This window comes from Rhinoderma darwinii, chromosome 2 (genome assembly GCF_050947455.1).
Source record: "Rhinoderma darwinii isolate aRhiDar2 chromosome 2, aRhiDar2.hap1, whole genome shotgun sequence".
NCBI classification, from domain to species: Eukaryota; Metazoa; Chordata; class Amphibia; order Anura; family Rhinodermatidae; genus Rhinoderma; species Rhinoderma darwinii.
The window spans coordinates 59,270,699-59,289,425 of record NC_134688.1 but is presented as its reverse complement, the minus strand read 5'-3'; the positions used below and the strand labels follow the sequence as shown (position 1 = coordinate 59,289,425).

Below are 18,727 nucleotides of genomic sequence, written 5' to 3'. Positions count from 1 at the left end.
TAGCGTCAGGATTCTGAATAGACATCACGTCCCGGCTGGAGATAATGTATATTCACGGTCAGGACACTTGAGTAACGTTATAGTGTGTATGTGGCTTCACATAATGATGTAATAAGATCACCATGTGCTGTGTAAATGTATGGGGAGAAGTGTATGACGCTGATTGGTCAGCGTCATACACTCCTCTGTACAACGCCCACTTGGTCAAAAAGTAACACGCCCAGTTGTCCATTAAGAAATGCATTAGCATAAAGCTAAAATAGGTCATAACTCCGTCAAAAATGATCGTTTTTCTAAATAAAAAACACTGATGTAATCTACATTACAGCGCCGATCACATTATGTACAATATGGGCCACTTATGTGGTGGCAGAGCCTCTTTAAACTTTAATGTGCTGCCATATATCTATATAATGATCGTACACAGGCAGTTGTTAGGGCATACTTAGGTATCTCCTAACAGGAAATCTGGTCAGACAGCCCTGGGGGTCCTTCAATGGACCCTGGGCTGTCTGCACATATAGGGTATGGACCTCGATCCGTCACAGGGATTGCCTGTGACGCAATCCAAAGGGCATCCCCCCCCTTCTCATTGACCCCTTGAATGCTGCGGACAGCTATGATTGCAGCATTCAAGGGAATAATGGCAGAGATGAGGTTTCTCTGATCTCTGCCGTTTCAGCGGGACTGCGGCTGTGTAATAGTCATTGCCCTGCTCCTGACAATAAGAGTGCGCGCACGGTCAGCGAGGTGACGTGGCCAGTGCTGCACTAATGAGTGGCAGCGCAGGCGCTGAAGACAGAACATGGGGGTGTTCTGCAGTGCGTCTGCCATGTTCGGTCTTCATTGCCGGCTCTGAGTGCACCGCTGGTCGCCTCAAAACATGCTGACCGCGGGGACTTGTCAGGACTCAGGAGTGGGGCTGTATCTTACAGCCGCAGCCCCGCTCCCATACATTCAAGTGTTACGATGCGAAGTTGTGTGGCCACACAGATTAGTATCAAACCGTTTGAGGGTGCATGTCATCGAAACAGTATCGAAGTTACGATGAATCCGTGCATCCCTACTCTGGAGGGAGTAACAAAGTAGAGGCCCGTGCTAGGCCCCGTGGCCAATCAGTAAGCCATGTCCACTTTTACGAACGGATGTGCATGGCGCAAATGATTAATAAACATGTGGCACATTCGAGTAAAACGCACCCAAAAAAAAGCTGCAGACAAATTAATATGGGTCAATGCGGTGCACGCCACGTGCTCCAGAATTTTGGCCCAATTCAGCTGTAGTGACCACGCCGCTGATTGTCGGGGGTTTCAGCTGTTGCACTGTCAATCATTTCATAATTTAGAAGAGAACTTGTTAAGATCGGACCAACCCTTCAAAAGTAAATTCAGCAACTTAACAAGCGGTTTTGCTACAAACACTTTATGAGACAGGGAGACTGTGTGCGGAGGGAAACTTATATAAATAAGTCACTATATAGAAATTATTGCTCTTACCATGGCCTGTATATGGCTTGGCACTGTCATTCAGAAGGCTCGGTGAACTGCTGCTGTTAGTCATTCGCTACACAAAAAAAAAAAAAAAAAAACACATTAGGAGATCAAATAAAAGTAAAGAGAAATATATATAGGATATTTCACCATACATGCATATAAGAAAAAGGTTTGACAAAACACTGTAGAAAGCAACAAGGGGGGAATTTATTAAGACCGGCGTATGATATGCCATTTAAAAAAGTAAATAAATAAAAAGTTGGCGTAAGAAGCGACACCTTCATTGAGATTAATGTTTCTTAATAAACGTGTCACCTCTTTGTGCACCATCCATTCCCCCCTTTCCATTGGACATACAGTAAAATAAGGCAGTATACTCACCTCTCCTCTGGGTCCCCTTAGGCCTTATTCAGATGAGCGTATTTCACGTGCGCGTTAAAAACGCACGTCACACGGACCTATGCAATTCAATGGGGCCATTCAGACATGGTCTTTTTCACGCAGTGTGTGTCCGCTGCGTGAAACTCAGTGCATGTCCTATACTTGTGCATCACGCACCCATTGAAGTCAATGGGTGCGTGAAAATCACGGACAGCACAAGGACGCACATCCGTGTGCTGTCAGTGATTCACGCAATAGTTGCTAAAGAAATGAGGAAAAGAAAAACACCTTTTATTTTGCGGACATAAAAAACGCGTGACATACGCTCGTAAAAAACGCAGACATGCGCGGTACACGGAACTGCAATGCAGGAAAACCGCTGCGTTTTTTACGCACGCAAAACCGACACGTTCGTGTGAATAAGGCCTTAGTATGCTGCAGCTCATATAATGTCCTGATGCAGAGCACGGTCAGAGCCTTATATAAGCCGCAGCATGCCCAGAGCCTGAGGGGACCCAGAGGGGAGAAGATGAGCAGTGAGGTGAAAATTTCCACTATAGTTTCCTGGCATAAATACATTTTTTGAACCGATTTTTCCTTGCCCACTTTGGGAAGCCATCACACATATGGGGCAGTGTCAAAGAGTCAGTCACTTTTGTGACTTTTCCATGGCAGAAAACGAGAATAGAAAAGGAAATTATAAAATGTCTTAAGCCAGTCTGGAACAAGCAGTGATATAAAAAACAAAAACAAAAAAAAAAACAGCCCGGAAAAAGCCGCAAGGCCAAGTTTGAAAGTAGAACAATCAGCAGACCTTTAATCACTTCACAAAAGGCTTGGGATCTGTTCACACTAGCATCACAAACACAAGCAGACAGCGATGAACTACATGGACTTCAATGGGTTCTGGTATTTTTGATAGCAACACAACTGCAAACAATGGTAAAGAGAATAACCGATGGACTCGTTGCACATGTGTGAACAGAGCCTTATGTTTCATAAGGAAGACAGCCAGGAGTTTTATAGATACGGTAGCGGCATTATAAGCTCTGGATCTACTAGAATAGACTCTGAAGACAAAAAGAGGCGCATTTATAAATACTTTCAGTCAGTCAAAAGGTTATGCCTGCTGATGGCAGGATCGAAGTCTGTTAAAATATGTGGCAAACGTTATTCACGAAACATAGGAAGCAGTCTGCCATGTACGGGCCCCACCCGTTAGCCAGATCTCTGGAGGACCCAACGTAGCCATGCACTACATGGACAGCCCACATACACTCCTCAACATTGAAATTGCAACACCAAGAAGGGCGAGCCGTAAGGTTATGCAAATCGAGGAAGTAGCAGGTGTCGCTAAGATCTGAAAATGATCACATTTTTAAGCGCCTAGCTCCAATCTGTGGCATGTGGGATCATAAAAAGCCAGATTGAGAGCAAAGTTTTTTTAGCCACTTGAAATGTGAAAAATCGGATCAAGTGGTGTGGGCCAATTTTGGGATGCCGCCTGTTCGTCGACGTGCCAGTTATTGCCACTTGAACGGAGAGACCATGTTTTAGCACTCCGGCAGAACGCTACGCGCCTAGGCCGAGATGTCAGCACTATTCAACATTGCGTGTTGCAGAGGTCGGGAGACCAACAAACTGGAATGACAGCAAGAGGTGCCCGGAGGCGAACCTCTGCACGAGCAGATCTGATTGGGAGAATAGTGATCCATTCTGTACTGCAAGTTAAATTGGACATCACATCCCAAGCCAAGGGCGGCAACTAGGGCGTTTGCACGACATTGGGCTACAAGCCAGACGTCCAGCTACAGGTGTTCCATTGACTACACACCACCGATCTCAAAAGCCATCATGGAGCACAGCAAGACTGCAATGGAGGTCTAACCCCTTTTGTCGATGAGTCCCACTTTCGGGAAACAACGATAGCCGGAGATTGGTCTGGACACCACGTGGGCTACGCCATGAAGAGACCTTCACAAGGGAATCACGCCGGTCCTACTCCTGGGATTATGGTTTGGGGTGTCAATGTACAGTAGCCAGATCCCTATAGTCTTCATTTCAGGTACACTAAATGCTTGGCATTACATTGAATTGGTCGTGGAATAAGTACTACGGCCATTTCTCCAAAGTGTCCCAGCAGCAGTTTTTTTTAACAGGACAACGCCAGGCCGTATGTTGCTTGTGCTACGGTGAGCAGCCTGTGTGGCCGAAACGTGCTACCATGGCCTGCAGTGTCTCCCAACAAGCGCTTCTGCGAAATCATTGATCGGCACTTGCAAAGGGAGCTGCCAGCAGCCAATCTTGATGATTTGCGTGCTCAAGTGCATTCACCCTGGTACATCATTCCTCCGACAACCATTCATACGAGCGCTGCGGCCCCTTCAAAAGAACTGATCAGCAGGGGTCAAGAAAGTCGGACCCCGGCCCATCATCTATTGATGGCCTATCCAGGGGCTAGACCATCAATTTTTAGTGGCTGGAAAACCCCTTTAAAGAACAACCCTTTTCAACATACACAGCAAGCTTCATGAGGGCATGTTCACACGGCCTATTTGCAGCCGTTTTTCAGGCTGTAAACGTCCCGGAAAAAAAAACTGAAGCAGAACACCTACAGACGTCTGCCCTTTGATTTCAAGACACCCCGTAAAAAGTGCATGTAACTTATTGAACCGTTTTTCATTGACTCGATAGATAAACAGCTCCAAAAACGGCCATAAAAAAAAACGAGTTTGAATAAAAAACGGCTGAAAATCAGGAGCGGTTTTCCCTTGAAACAGCTCCATATTTCAGCTGTTTTTTCGTTAATCGTGTGAACATACCCTTACACTACCAGCCCTCACAGAGAATTTTAGCCAAACAATCTGCATTAACGGGACAAGAAGCCGAGATTCTTTACAAAAATTGAAACATTTGTTTTACCTGAATCCTTGGGTAGCTTCCTTCTGCCGGGCTTCCAAAGCCATTCATTCCGATAAAGCTGGTACTGAAGTAAGAATCTGTAAGACTGGAGTCCGGTAAAGCACCTCCATCTATTCCAGGAACTGGAGAAGAGAGATAAAACATTCAATGACCGGAGCGGGGCAATTACTTTTATCTTTACACATCAATATTCACACAGAATTATTACACTGAACAGCAACTTTCACAGTAATCTCTCCCCCACAAGCTGTAGAAACAAGTGTCACATCTACATAATCCACACATATTAATGCAAACATTTTCTTTTGCTTCCTGCTAGTAGTGACAAAAAAAATAAAAATATTGGTGGCGGTCTAACCTTTTTCCCCACCGAGAAAGATCACTTAATGGGGATTCCAACTTAAACATCTACGACATATCCATCTGGGTCTGGAACAGGCACCTATCGGAGTAAGGGGCACCCAACACCCCGCCGCCCGCCCCGTCCAACCTGGTAAAGCGGCCACGGCAGATACTGGGAATTTATAACTCCTGGAGATGCCATAAGCGTTTAAGTTGGGAATACCCTTTAATATGCTGCTGTATGGCAGGATCATATAACTGAACACATATGACATAGTAGAATTGCGGGCATCAGCGTGCTGGTGAAGAGCCTCTGAGCGTGGCTCTGCCATGTGCATCAGCCCTTAATCTAGTCAATAAAGCAAGTAAATGGTCTTCCCGTGTGTTCCACACTATGCAGAGCACTGGCAAGTTCAACTCGGTCCAAAAATAGCCAAAATGGAACGGCTTTATCAAGTCTGATGTTCTGTGAAGTGAAGACTATTCCACGTGTCAGACTGAAGTTCCCATATAAAATAGAACTGCATTATTAAAATAAAAAAAAAAAAGGAAAACTCCTTGACATTTTTTTTTTTCCATATGTCGATCCACATCAAGTGGATTGTAGGAAGCCCCTCCCCCTTTATTAGCCAAACTGGGAAGCCGCTGTAAAAAACAGCAGCCCTCCCTCTGCCAGAACTGGCTCACATCCATGTGTTACATGGACAGCATGTAATAGTACATTTCCTAGTTCCCTTGTGGAGAACAGATTATTTTTTTTTACTAAAACATTTATCAGTGTGTTTTGGGCAACTTTCGAATTACTTTTTATTAAAAAACAAAAAAAACAAAGCTTTACTCTGGAGATACAGCTGCTTTGCATCTTGTATACAGAGCAGCTGTATCTAGTGCTGAAACCTGTATCCAACAAGTCAACGGCACGGATGGGTCCAGTGACAGCGGGTTACACGGGATCCACCTGTTACCAATCACATCTAAGTTATAACTTAGGGTATGTGCACACACAAAATCAAAAACGTCTGAAAATACAGGAGCTGTTTTCAAGGGAAGACAGCTCCTGATTTTCAGAATTATTTTTTTTTTTAGCAACTCGCAATTGTCGCTGCGTTTTTTACGCCCGTTTTTGGAGCAGTTTTTCTATAGAGTCAATGAAAAACTATGCGGCCGTTTTTCAAAAATGGTCCGTCAGAACAGAGCGCCGTTTTCCCATTGAAATCAATGGGCAGATGTTTGGAGGCATTCCGCTTCTGATTTTTCGGTCCGAAAAACGGCTGAAAATAAGCCGTGTGAACATACCCTTAGATGTGATCGATAAAAGCTCAATCCTGTGTGTCAGAGACATGCAGGACCCACTGATACTGAACCCGTAAGTCACGTGGACCTGACAGATACAGCCTCTCTTTATACAGGGTACAAAGCAGAACTTTCTCAAAAAGTAAAAATTATTCATACAAATTAGAAAGTAGCAGAAAACACACCAATGGTTTTTATTCTGGATAAAAGGTCAAACTAAAATATATATTATTTTCAAAAGGTGTACATAAGCCTTTAGGCCGGATTTACACGAGCGTGTGCATTGTGCACGCGCAAAAGGTACTTACAGCTCCGCGTGTCAGCTGCATATGATGCATCATTATGACACTGTTTGTAGACAGAAAAGCACGTGGTGCTTTTGTTTTCATTCATAATCTTTACAGCTGTTGCGCAAATCACGAGCGTCACACGGAAGTGCTTCCGTGTGCTGCGCGTCATTTTCACGCACCCATTGACTTCAATGGGTGCGTGATGCGCGAACAACGCACAAATATCGGACATGTCGCGAGTTTTACGCTGAGTGAAACTCACGGACAGTCTGCACGGCCCCATTGACTAACATAGGTCCGTGAGAGGCGCGTGAAAATCACGCGTGTTGCACGGACGTATTACATGTTCGTCTAAATAAGCCCTTAAGGACAGAAGAGTAAGGCCTCATGCACACGACCGTAGCCATGTGCACAGCCGTGATTTTCGGGTCGGCCGGTCACGGAGTGACACCCGCGAGCCGCCGACCAATCGCGGACCTTGCACATGTCCATTATTTCCTATGAGCCTGGACCACAGAACACGGTCGTAATAGGACATGTCCGTTCTTTCTGCAGTCCAGGCTCCTGGGCCATGCACAGATCTTGGAAACCACGGTCGTGTGCATGGGCCCATAGGAATGAATGGGGCCGCAATTCTCCCGTGGATTTTCGGGGGAATTGCAGCCGCAAAAGCACGTTTGTGTGCTTGGGGCCTTAGTTCGAGATGTTAGGTCAAAGATATGGAAGACATAGAACACATGAAAGGATCCCGGTAGAGAGCTTGAGGCTGTAAAGCACGGCAGTGTTTTGTGCTTTACAGAGTGCAAGAAATAATGAAGCAGAAAGGATATGAGTCTAGTAGTGTCCATGTCATTTACTACGCATATTTCTACAGAAAGCCACGTAGCTGCGAAAGTCATTGCAGATTTACCGCTCAAGTCTTAACTACGGATTTAGTGTGAAGCATTGATTGTAGAAAACGATTTGCAGCGGCAGATTTACTACAGCGCAATAAGAAAACCGCAAAAGAAAATGCAGCTAGCGATTTTTACAACAGATTTTTTATTCTCCATACAAGTCTATTGAGGGGGGGGGGACCCCAAAAAATGCATCACCGCTCAGAATCAAATGGATATGCTCTGGATTATGAAGCTGCACCGCAGCTGAATTTCCACATGAATTTTAATTTGCTGAAACCTCACTTTGCTACTACTGTAAACATGCACACATTTTTAAAACCCTGTGGCGGAATTCACATGGGCCGTTTATGCCACGCACACGAGTTACGTAGTACTACAAAAAGTCTAGACGTAGCCCTGGCCTGAATGCGACCGATAGTGCTAAAGGGGTTCAGAGCGTTTTGTAACCAAAATCTAGAGAACCCTATAGCGGAGTAATGGAATTATGAAAAGTGAAGAATTAGGCTGGATTCACACGAGCATGTTCGGTTCGTAAAGGACGGAACGTATTTCGGCCGCTTGTCCCGGACCGAACACACTGCAGGGAGCCGGGCTCCTAGAATCATAGTTATGTACGACGCTAGAAGTCCCTGTCTGGAATACTGTCCCGTACTGTAATCATGTTTTCAGTACGGGATAGTTGTCCTGCAGCGAGGCAGGGACTCCTAGCGTCGTACATAACTATGATGTTAGGAGCCCGGCTCCCTGCACTTTGTTCGGTCCGGGACACGCGGCCGAAATACGTTCCGTCCTTTACGAATCGAACATGTTAGTGTGAATCCAGCCTAATAGTGACAGATGCTGGGTCAGAAGACACTGGGCGTAAGAACTGTGGATTTTCCGCAACGGATTCCATTGCGGAAAACCCGCAGCGAAATACAGTAGCAGCAGTGTGGATGAGCTTTGAAAAAAAACACCTTCATAAATTCACCTGTGGTGCGGTCTTTTGAGTTGCAGCATGTCAATATATGCTGTGGAATCGCTAATCCGGTGTTGCAAGTTTTCCCATTGAATTCAATGGAGGGGTAGAACCCACAACAAAGCTATGTTTTGAGACTTTTGGGTGGAAACGCTGCAATTGTGCCTAACAAAATTGCAAATGGGGGGGGGGGGGGGGGATATAACATTTTTTTATTCCTGCAGTATTTCCACAGCAGACAAGACGCCCGAAAAACTGCCCCATAATTTGGCACTTTTTTTTGGGTCGGAACTCCCTGCGGAAGCCATGATGGATACACTGTACTTTTATGCAGAATATTCATCCTGTGTGTTCGTACCCTATGGGAGAGGATTCACACATCACGTACTTGTTGTAGAATTTCAGTTGCAGAAACTGCAGAAATTCCACAAAGTAAAGTGGGTTTTAACACCATTAATTCGGAGTGTAAAAAATTTAACGGAAGCAATGTAATGAGTGAAATCCTCTAAGATTCTTCTCCAAAATCAACAGGATATATATGCACATAATTTCAATTTAGGCCGGTTCCAAAGCGCAGCCTGAGGCCACTTTCACACTTGCGTATTCTGGTCAGTATTCGAGTCAAAACTCGGAGTGTGTCTAAAACACAGAAGAGGTGCAAATCTTTCCATTATACTTTCTCTGTGCAGGTTCCACTTCTGGTTTTGGCTTCCAAATAGCAATTCACAGAATAGGGTGAAGAAAAAAAAAGTTCCTATGTGGGGCGCTCCCGTTGCGGATATATGCACATATATCACGATAGTAGGAGGAGGAGTTTATTTTTCTTATTTATTCTGAACGAACATAAAGTTTGACAAACACTAATAAAACAATGGAGTGCTACGCGTTTCAACCTAGGACCTAGGTCTTCATCAGGCTTATGAAGGTTGAAACGCGTCCTCTACTATCATGATTGCGCACATATCAGCAACGAGAGCTTTTTTTCCTTCACCCTTCATCAGGTGAGCCTTTATGTTTCACCACTCACCAATTGCACCCACTTTTGAAACGTTAATACCCAAGGGCAGAACCGTATTTGTCCCGTTTTTAGTCTCTACTAAGAACAAAAACCAATTCACAAAAGTGACCAAAATCCTGCCGTGTGAAAGTGGCATAAGGCCTAATGACATTCACGACTAGTACATGTGATCAGAACATCCATTGTGCCTATGGATTTACTGCTACTATAAGGTCCCATGCGCTGCGCTGGTGAGAAGTACAATCAGAACAATCTGCATTGTAACAAAACCCGAATGCACATGTACGATCCAGCAAAAAGCATTCCAGACGCTTCCGATTTGGACTAAACCTTTGGGGCACATTTATAAGACCAGTTACAGTATTCTTATATAGCCGATAACTGTGCAGGCACTTGTGTCACATGCCTCATACCTACCCCACGTCCCACCGTTCTAGGTTCTTTCGTCCCAATTGTGTTATGTAAAATTTATAAAAACACCTGAGCATTTTTATTCAAAAAAATTAAATTTGAGCAGTCGTGTATAGTATATCAAAGAAGTATTCGGCACACAAGTTAGAAGTTTTTAAAATTGTTGACATTTATCTATCAGTAGTTGATGCCAGAGGTTTAGTGCGTGCAACGTTTCGGTCGTAACAAGACCTTCATCAGGTACTTTGCCTTTCTGGTTACTGGTATATCCAGTCCCTCCATAGACTAATATATGGGGGATGCGTGACATAGCGTCCTGCAGCGCAGAGCACGGATGCACCTCGGACGAGAAAAATGCCACGTAAATCCGGCCTTAAAGGGGTTCTCCCATCAGAGACATTTATGAACTATCCACAGGATGTCAAGTGTCAGATAGATGCGGGTCCCACACATATCTAGAACGGGGTCCCGTAAAGGCCGTTCTAGCTTTTTGTACTCACGCTGCCTCCCGTCCACTTACGGATTACATGGTTGGGAGCTGCGGAAACAGCGCAACTCGCTGAGCTACACTGTTTCTGTAAGTACCATAGAACTGAACAGTAGTTAAGGAAACAGCGTAGCTCGCATGCTACATTGCTGCTGTAACCGCCATTCACTAATATGGGAGTTACAGAAACAAGCGTAGCTCAGCGAGTTACGCTGTTTCCGCAACTCCCAACCATGTAATCAGGAAGTACCCGGGAGTCAGCGTGAGAACAAAAAGCTAGAACAGGGATTAGGGGACATAGGTGTGGGTCCCAGAAGCGGGACCTGCATATATCAGACATATCCTGTGGATAGGTCATAAATGTCCCTCATGCGAAAACCCCTTTAACAAGTTTTTTGGCCTCCATGACTAATGCCGCATGCACATGACCGCAATTTTGGTCCACAATTACGGACCGTAATTGCGGTTCAAAATACGGTTCCAACCATTTCTATGGCCCACGGACAGCTTCCTGTATATTTACAGAAAGGTGTTCGGGCTGTAGAACGCTTCCGTAAAAATTAGGACATGTCCTATTTTTTTTACGGACCGTGCTCCTATCCTTCTCAATGGGAGCACAGACCGCAAATGCAGGTGACTGTCCGCGGCCGGCTGTGCCCATAATCACAGACCACGATTACGGCTGTGTGCAGGGGGCCTTAAGGACGGCAGTCTGAAAAGAGTCAGTGGTTTATGGGTTGCTGTTCATATTTTAAAAAAGCTCTCAATAAACTAGGAGGATCTGAACAGGAATGTAGTAAAAACCATTCTACAAATATTTTTTTCTAAAGTCAAAACAAAGAGTGAATCTTAGGGTATGTTCACATGGCCATTTTTCGGGCCGTAAACGCCCCAAAAAAAAAAATCGGAAGCAGAACGCCTCCAAACATCTGCCCTACGGAGCGTTTTTTTGCGCGTAAAAAAAACGGCTGAAAAAAAGAACTGCAGGACACTTCTTGGGAAGTTTTTGGAGCAGTTTTCCATAGACTATTGAAAAAAAAAACTCCAAAAACGGCCGGAAAAAAACGCAGCAAAAATCGCGAGTGGCACAAAAAAAACGTCTGAAAATCTGAGCGGTTTTCTCTTGAAACCAGCTCCGTATTTTGAGACGTTTTTGACTCTGCGTATGAACATACCCTTAGGCCCTATTCACACGACAGGGATTGCCTTTCTTTGAATGGCTGTCACACGCCCGCAGTAGGAACAATAGTCCCCAAATCTAAAAATGGAGCATGCCCTATTTTGGGCCGTTCTCCCGACTGCACGGCTCCCATAGAAGAAGTCTATGGGGCTGTGTAGAGCACGGCTGCCACTTGGATGCGATCGGAGTGACGGCTGTACATTCTGCCGCTCACTCTCTTCCCCATCTCACAGTGTGAAGTGCATGTGAGGAGGAGGAGGAGGAGGAGAGTATTTTGTTGCTCCCTGTAGGAGCTGAATCCCTAGTCTGCGGCTACAGCTTCGGTCGAAGTTGTGGCCAGGGATTGCGCTCTAGGAGAAGTCCCCAACCTCACTGTCCATATATGGACATTGAAGTCAGGCTCGTCTCCTGGAGCGGTCCTCTACAGGAAGGTGGGGGGCGTGCTATATATGGGGGGTGGCTATGTACAAGGGTGCTGTGTAGCACTACCTACAAGAGGGGGCCTGCGTGGCACTACCTACGGAGGGCAGGGTGTGGGGGAAAATTTACAAATTAAATTCATTAGTTTTTTAAAATGGACAGGGAAAAAAATACGGGTCAAAAATCAGCCGTTAAAAAACGGAAACACGGCCCGTAATGAAAACGGATGCAAAATGGCCAAGAAAAACTGAAGTTTTAAAATGACAAATCGGACTAGTCGTGTGAATAGAGCCTTAGGCCTTATGCACACGTCCGTGCTGTATTTACGGTCCGTAAGTACTCTACGAAAAGGCCGTGTGACTGTCACACGCATTTGCGGGCCGTGCCCACATTATAAAGTATAGAAGCGTGGTCCGTAAATGAAGATAGGACACGTCCTATTTTTTTGCGCAACATTTCTATGGCCCGGACACTTGTCTCTGGGCCATAGAACTGAATGGATCAGTATTTTTATTCGCAATTACAGATCCGTAATTGCAGATAAAAATGATGGTAGTGTGCATGCAGTAGTTAAAAAAAAACAAAACAAACCACAAGCTTTAGAAACGGTCCGTGGGAAAAACGTTGTCAAATTCTATTCCGCTTTTCCGGATTTGGCCATAGACATAAGGCTGCGTTCACATCTGAGTCAGGGCTCCGTTCCGCCGGAGCTTTCCGTCAGAACGTAGCCCTGACTGACCAGTTTCTGTTTCCATCACCATCAATTTCAATGGTGACGGATCCGGTGCAAATGGCGTCGGTTTGTCTCCGTTGTGCAAGGATTTCATAGTTTTGACTACGGTATTGGATTCTGTCAAAACGACAGAACCCTTGCACAACTGAGACAAACGGAAAACCATTGGCATCGGATCCGTCACCATTGAAATCAAAAGGTGATGGAAATGGTTTCCGTTTGTTTCATTCAGGGCTCCGTTCTGACGTAAAGCTCAGACGGAACGTCAGAATAGAGCCCTAACGGATATGTGAACGAAGCCTAAGGCCCCATACACACGACCGTAAAACCGCCCGTAATTACGGACCCATTAATTTCTATGGCCAGCGGACACCTTCCCGTATGCTTACGGGAAGGTGTCTGTGCCATAGGACCTTTAAAAAATAAAAATAAAAAATAGGACATGTCTTATTTTTTTATTTTATGGACCGTGCTCCCATACTTTATAACGGAAGCACGGCCCATAAATGCGGACAGCTGTGTCATAATTACGGCACTGTCATGTGCATGGCTCCCAAGACTGTTGTTGGCAAGATCCAGCAGATTGTTTTTTCTCAACAGGGGAATCAGATGGGTTGAAATCCAACCTGTCCAATCTGATCACCCATAAAGGCCAGCCTGCTGTTTAGCTCTCTATGGCCTTAGAAATAACATGAGGAGACAATGGTCAGCAGGGCAGTCGCTATATGTGGATAATAAGGCTGGGTTCATACCGTGCACTTTTTTTTGCTTTTGCAGATAAACTCCCCATTACTTTGAAGGCAGTTCGGCAACCAAAACAAAAAAAGCAACTGTAAATAGCAGAGTGTTAACCCAGTCTGTGACCAGGTCTATCCCTATAGCCTATGTCCCCAAGAGCAGCTCAGTCAAGGGAATGAGGCTTGGGAAGTATTACTTGTATTATTTTATGGGGCACTATTATGGTGTAGTGCACAAAGGGGGTAGTATTTGTTTGCCCCTATTATTGGGGGGGCACTTTTTGCAGCAGTAGGAGGAAACTGGTGAAAGGGGCAGCGGAATTGGAAATTTGTGTAGAGGGTGAGGATGTGCTGGAAGAGGGTTTAGCTAAACACATCTGGGCAGCAAACTGTAGACGAGTGGTGGTCGAGAGAAGTCTTCATGGCGGTCTGGGTCGGATGTAGAATTATGGGAATGTGAACGACACTGATCAGAGAAGAGGTCACCTGTGAGTCACCGGATATAATTATACTGTATTCAGTGATAATACTCTGCAGTGTAGAACTGGTATGTGACCACTGTATGGTGATATTTGTTGTAGTGGTCTTTGTGGTAGATATATGTGGTCATGGTGTAGAGGTAATATTTGGCCCTTGTATAGGTGGGTTTATTTGGTATGTGCACGACTATTATTGAGAGGTAAACTGTCATATACACGTTAATGCTCATGACGAGGAAATTATTTGGGGGGAGGGGCATTCTGGGATACGGGTTGCAAGACCCACAATGCTGATTTTTATTATAAAGTAACATCCAGTGAATCGAAGACTACCATGTGTTCTAAAAGATGACGTAGAGCTATACGGTCAATATTTTTTATTTTATTTTTTAGGGGGAGCGTGGCCCCCATCTACAGAGGGCACTGAGCGTGGCCCCCATCTACAGAGGGCACTGAGCGTGGCCCCCATCTACAGAGGGCACTGAGCGTGGCCCCCATCTACAGAGGGCACTGAGCGTGGCCCCCATCTACAGAGGGCACTGAGCGTGGCCCCCATCTACAGAGGGCACTGAGCGTGGCCCCCATCTACAGAGGGCACTGAGCGTGGCCCCCATCTACGCTGGTTTTTGCGCTACGAGTAGTGGTCAGCACACATCCACTAGACTAGCCATTTATATTGGAGCTTGTAATGTAAAGGGATGGACCGGTGGACACGTGAAGGCCAATACACGTAAAGCAAAAACCAGAGGGTAGTGGGATCATGGCGAAAATAACTATTTAGAAAGTACGCGTTTGGAAACCCCCTGTAAAATTCCCACGGTTGCCTGGAGGGGGGGGGGGGGGGGGGTTTATAAGTTTGTTTGGGGCCCAACATCTTCTACTTACATCTCTGCCCAGTAGGTGAAGTTCAGGAAATATTTGACATTGTATTTTGGGGGATTAACACTTATAACTACAGAAGACACACGGGATAATGGAGCAGTCAGTGCTGCCGGACTGGAGGAACACTTCAGTCACCCAGATGTCCGGATTATAAAACCTCCAGACAGCGAGGAACTACAACTCCCAGCATCCCTCCTATAATCCGTCATAGTGTCAGTATGGCTTCACAGCCGCGTTCAGAGTAACTGGCTGAGACAAGAGCAGAGCCCGGGCCTCCCCGTACTCACTGGTCAGCCGCTGTCCGTCCGGTCCGCCCAGCTCCACTTTCTTGCCCGCTGGAGTGACAGGCCCGGGCAGCACCGGCTGCGGATACCCCGCCAGGCAGTTGCCATGGATGCCCAGCGGCTCTTCGTGCAGGAACTGGCATTCGTCCCCGTAGAAGCACGTCTTATCCTTCGCGTAGTATCGGCAGAACTTCAGCTTCACCCCGGGTCCCCCCATAGGAGCCAGCTGGGGTGCCACGGACACCGCTACCACCGCGGAGGGGGTCGGGGGTAGTCCACTGTTCATGACCGCGGTACAGCTGTTCCTCTCTCGGCGTCGGGCGCCACCATGGAGGGAAATAACGGGGGGAGGTTCCCGTAGCACAAAAACAGCCGAGAATACCCGGGTCGGTAGTCACCGGAGTACTAGGCGTTTATAGGGGATAACGAGGCCTCCCCGCCCCCTCTTCTCTTGTTTTTCTCTCTGCTGTTTTCCTATTTTCCTCTTCCTGAGCTGCGACTGTTCTACGCATGCGCGGCGCAGAGCATGCTGGGAGCTGCGGCCTCCTGAATTCTAGAGGCGCCTGTCAGTGTACGTCTGTACGGCGGCGCCTTATTTATCCGCTTTCCGCTACTTGTGTGGGGGGAGCAGGTGCCCCCCCCCCCCCCCCGCGCCTCACACGTTCTCTTTGGTGGAAGTTCTGTGAAGTTTCCACTTTACAATAAACTGCCAGGAACGAGCAGCCGCCGTTATCCTCTTAAAGGGGAACTCCACTTCGGGACACCTTTTTATCGTTTCAATCAGATAAAGCTATTCATGTAATGAAATCTTATGTAGCTTTTTTTAATATACAATTTTGGGTTTCAATTCTTAACCATTTGGAAGGTCTGCTTGCTGTAAATGAATAGAAACCTTGTCCTGAAAAGAGTGCTCATGCCGTTGCATAGCTTTTTAAAGACGTCAACACGCCAGCCCAGGACAACTCCATTTTGTAAGCGAGGACCGGCTGGCAATCAGCTATTCGCTGGGCAAGCTGCAGAAAAACTTTAGTTTTTTTGCTAAAAATCTTTATTGGAGTGTTTTGTGCAACTTTCTAATATGTTTTTATTAAAAACAATTTGTACTTTTTGAGATACGGCTCCTATGTGTTCTGTATATATACAAGCTGGATGTTGCGCTGAAACCTGACGACGTCCATGACTGCGGGGATCCACCTGTTATCGATCACATCTGAGTTATGATCTTAGATGTGATCGATAGGTGAATTCTTTGTGTCTTTGACATGCAGGACCCGCTGTCACCGAAGCTGTCAGGTTTCGGCCCAAGATACAGCTTCTATACATTGGATATAAAAAGTCTACACACCTCTGTTAAAATGTCAGGTTTTTGTCATGTCAAAAAATCAGTACAAGATGAATCATTTCAGAACTTTTTCCACCTTTTAGGCCTGGTTTACACGAGCGTGTGCATTTTGCGCACGCAAAAAACGCGGTGTTTTGCGCGCGCAAAAGGCACATAACAGCTCCGCGTGTCATCAGTGTATGATGCGCGGCTGCGTGATTTTCGTGCAGCCGCCATCATTATGACACTCCGTTTGGATGTTTGTAAACAGAAAAGCACGTGGTGCTTTTCTGTTTACATTCAGAGTTTGACAGCTGTTGCGCGAATCACGCTGTTCGCACGGAAGTGCTTCCGTGTGCTGCGCGTGATGCCCGTACAACGCACAAAGAAAGGACATGTCGTGAGTTTTTTTCAGCGGACTCACGCTGCGCAAAACTCACGGACTCTCTGCACTGCCCCCATAGACTTACATAGGTCCGTACGACACGCGTGAAAAGCACGCGTGTCGCATGGACTTATATCACGCTCGTGTAAACGAGGCCTTAATGTGACCCATAATCTGCAAAATTCCATTGAAACACAAACTGAAATCATTTAGAGGGGAAAAATAACAAAACGACAATAATGTGGTTGCATAAGTCTGAACCCCTCCTATTGGGAATGTGGTTGTGTTCAGAATTAGCCAATCGCATTGAAACTCATGTTAAATAGTAGTCAGCACACAGCTGCCATTATTTAACCGCTTAGTGACCAGGCCATTTTAGGCCCTAATGACCAAGCTATTTTATTCGTTTTTCTATAGTCGCATTCAAAGAGCTATAACGTTTTTTCTTCGTCTACATAGCTGTATGAGGACTTGTTTTTTGCGGGATTAGTTGTACTTTTTAATAGCACCATTTTTGGGTACATATAATTTTTTTAGTAACTTTTATTAACTTTTTTGGGGGGGATTATAAAAAAAACCCTGAAATTCCACCATTGTTCTATGCGTTTTTAAATTGACGCCGTTCACTGTGCGGCGTAAATAACACATTACCTTTATTCTATGAGTCGGTACGATTACGTCGATACCACATGATTTTTTGTGCTTGTTTTCTGCGGGACGAGAAGTAGTTTTGATTGGTACTGTTTTGGGGTGCATGGGACTTATTGATTCATTTTTATTATGACTTTTTTGGGGGGCAATGGAAAAAAATGGCAATTTCGTTATTGTTTTTTGCGGGTTTTTTTTACGGTGTTCACCTTGCGGTTTAAATTACATATTAACTTTATTAATGGAGTCATTACGGTCGCGGTGATACCACATATGTGTACTTTTATTTATTTTTTACACTTTTACTAAATAAAACCACTTTTTATGGAAAAAAATGGTTTTATTTATTTTTTTACTATAATTTTTATTAATAATCTTTATTTCACATTTATTATTTATTTCATTAGTCCCACTAGGGGACTTTACTGTGCGATGTTCCGATCGCTGCTATAATGCTCTGGTGTATTTCGTATACCAGAGCATTATTGCCTGTCAGTGTAAATCTGACAGGCAATCTGTTAGGACGTGCCTCCGGCGCGTCCTAATAGGCAAATGTCCAGGGCAGACCTGGGGGCTTTTATCAAGCCCCCGGCTGCCATGACAACCCATCGGAGACTCGCGATTGCATTTGCGGGCAGCCGATGGGTGACAGAGGGAGCTCACTCCCTCTGTAAACAAGTTAAATGCCGCGGTCGCTATTGACGGCGGCATTTAACGGGTTAAACGGCCACGATCGAAGTAAACTTCGATCGCGGGTGTTGGAGCAGGAGCCCAGCTGTCAACACATCAAAGCGATCTGATTGTTGAAAGGCATCAGACAGACGAAGGGTACCAAAGAATTTCCAAGGCATTAGATATACCATGGAACACAGTGAAGACAGTCACCAAGAACTGGACATCCCCCAAAATTTGATGAAAAGACTAAGGAAAATTGGTCCGGGAGGCTACCAAGAGGCTTACAGCAATATTAAAGAAGCTGCAGGACTGTCTGGCAGGTACTGGTTGTGTAGTGCACGTGACAACAATCTCCTGTATTCTTCATATATCTGGGCTGTAGTGTAGGGTGGCAAGACGGAAGCCTCTTCTAATAGAAAAACATCCAAGCCCGGCTAGGTTTTGCAAAGACCTACATAAAGTCCGCCAAAAGCATGTGGGAAAACGTGT

General features: G+C 45.5%; 1 protein-coding gene across 2 annotated transcripts in view; it reads right to left on the bottom strand.

Moving 5' to 3' along the window:
• PAN3 (poly(A) specific ribonuclease subunit PAN3) overlaps positions 1-15,868 on the bottom strand; it is a 56,069-nt gene extending 40,201 nt beyond the window's left edge. For both annotated transcript variants that reach the window (XM_075851672.1, XM_075851673.1), the window contains exons 1-3: positions 15,213-15,868; positions 4,797-4,918; positions 1,497-1,563 (exon numbers count right to left, since the gene is read on the bottom strand). In XM_075851672.1, coding sequence (XP_075707787.1) covers positions 1,497-1,563; positions 4,797-4,918; positions 15,213-15,495 — 472 coding nt within the window. In that variant the 5' untranslated portion in view covers positions 15,496-15,868. The remainder of the gene's footprint in view (positions 1-1,496; positions 1,564-4,796; positions 4,919-15,212) is intronic.
• Between the last annotated feature and the right edge of the window lie 2,859 nt (positions 15,869-18,727).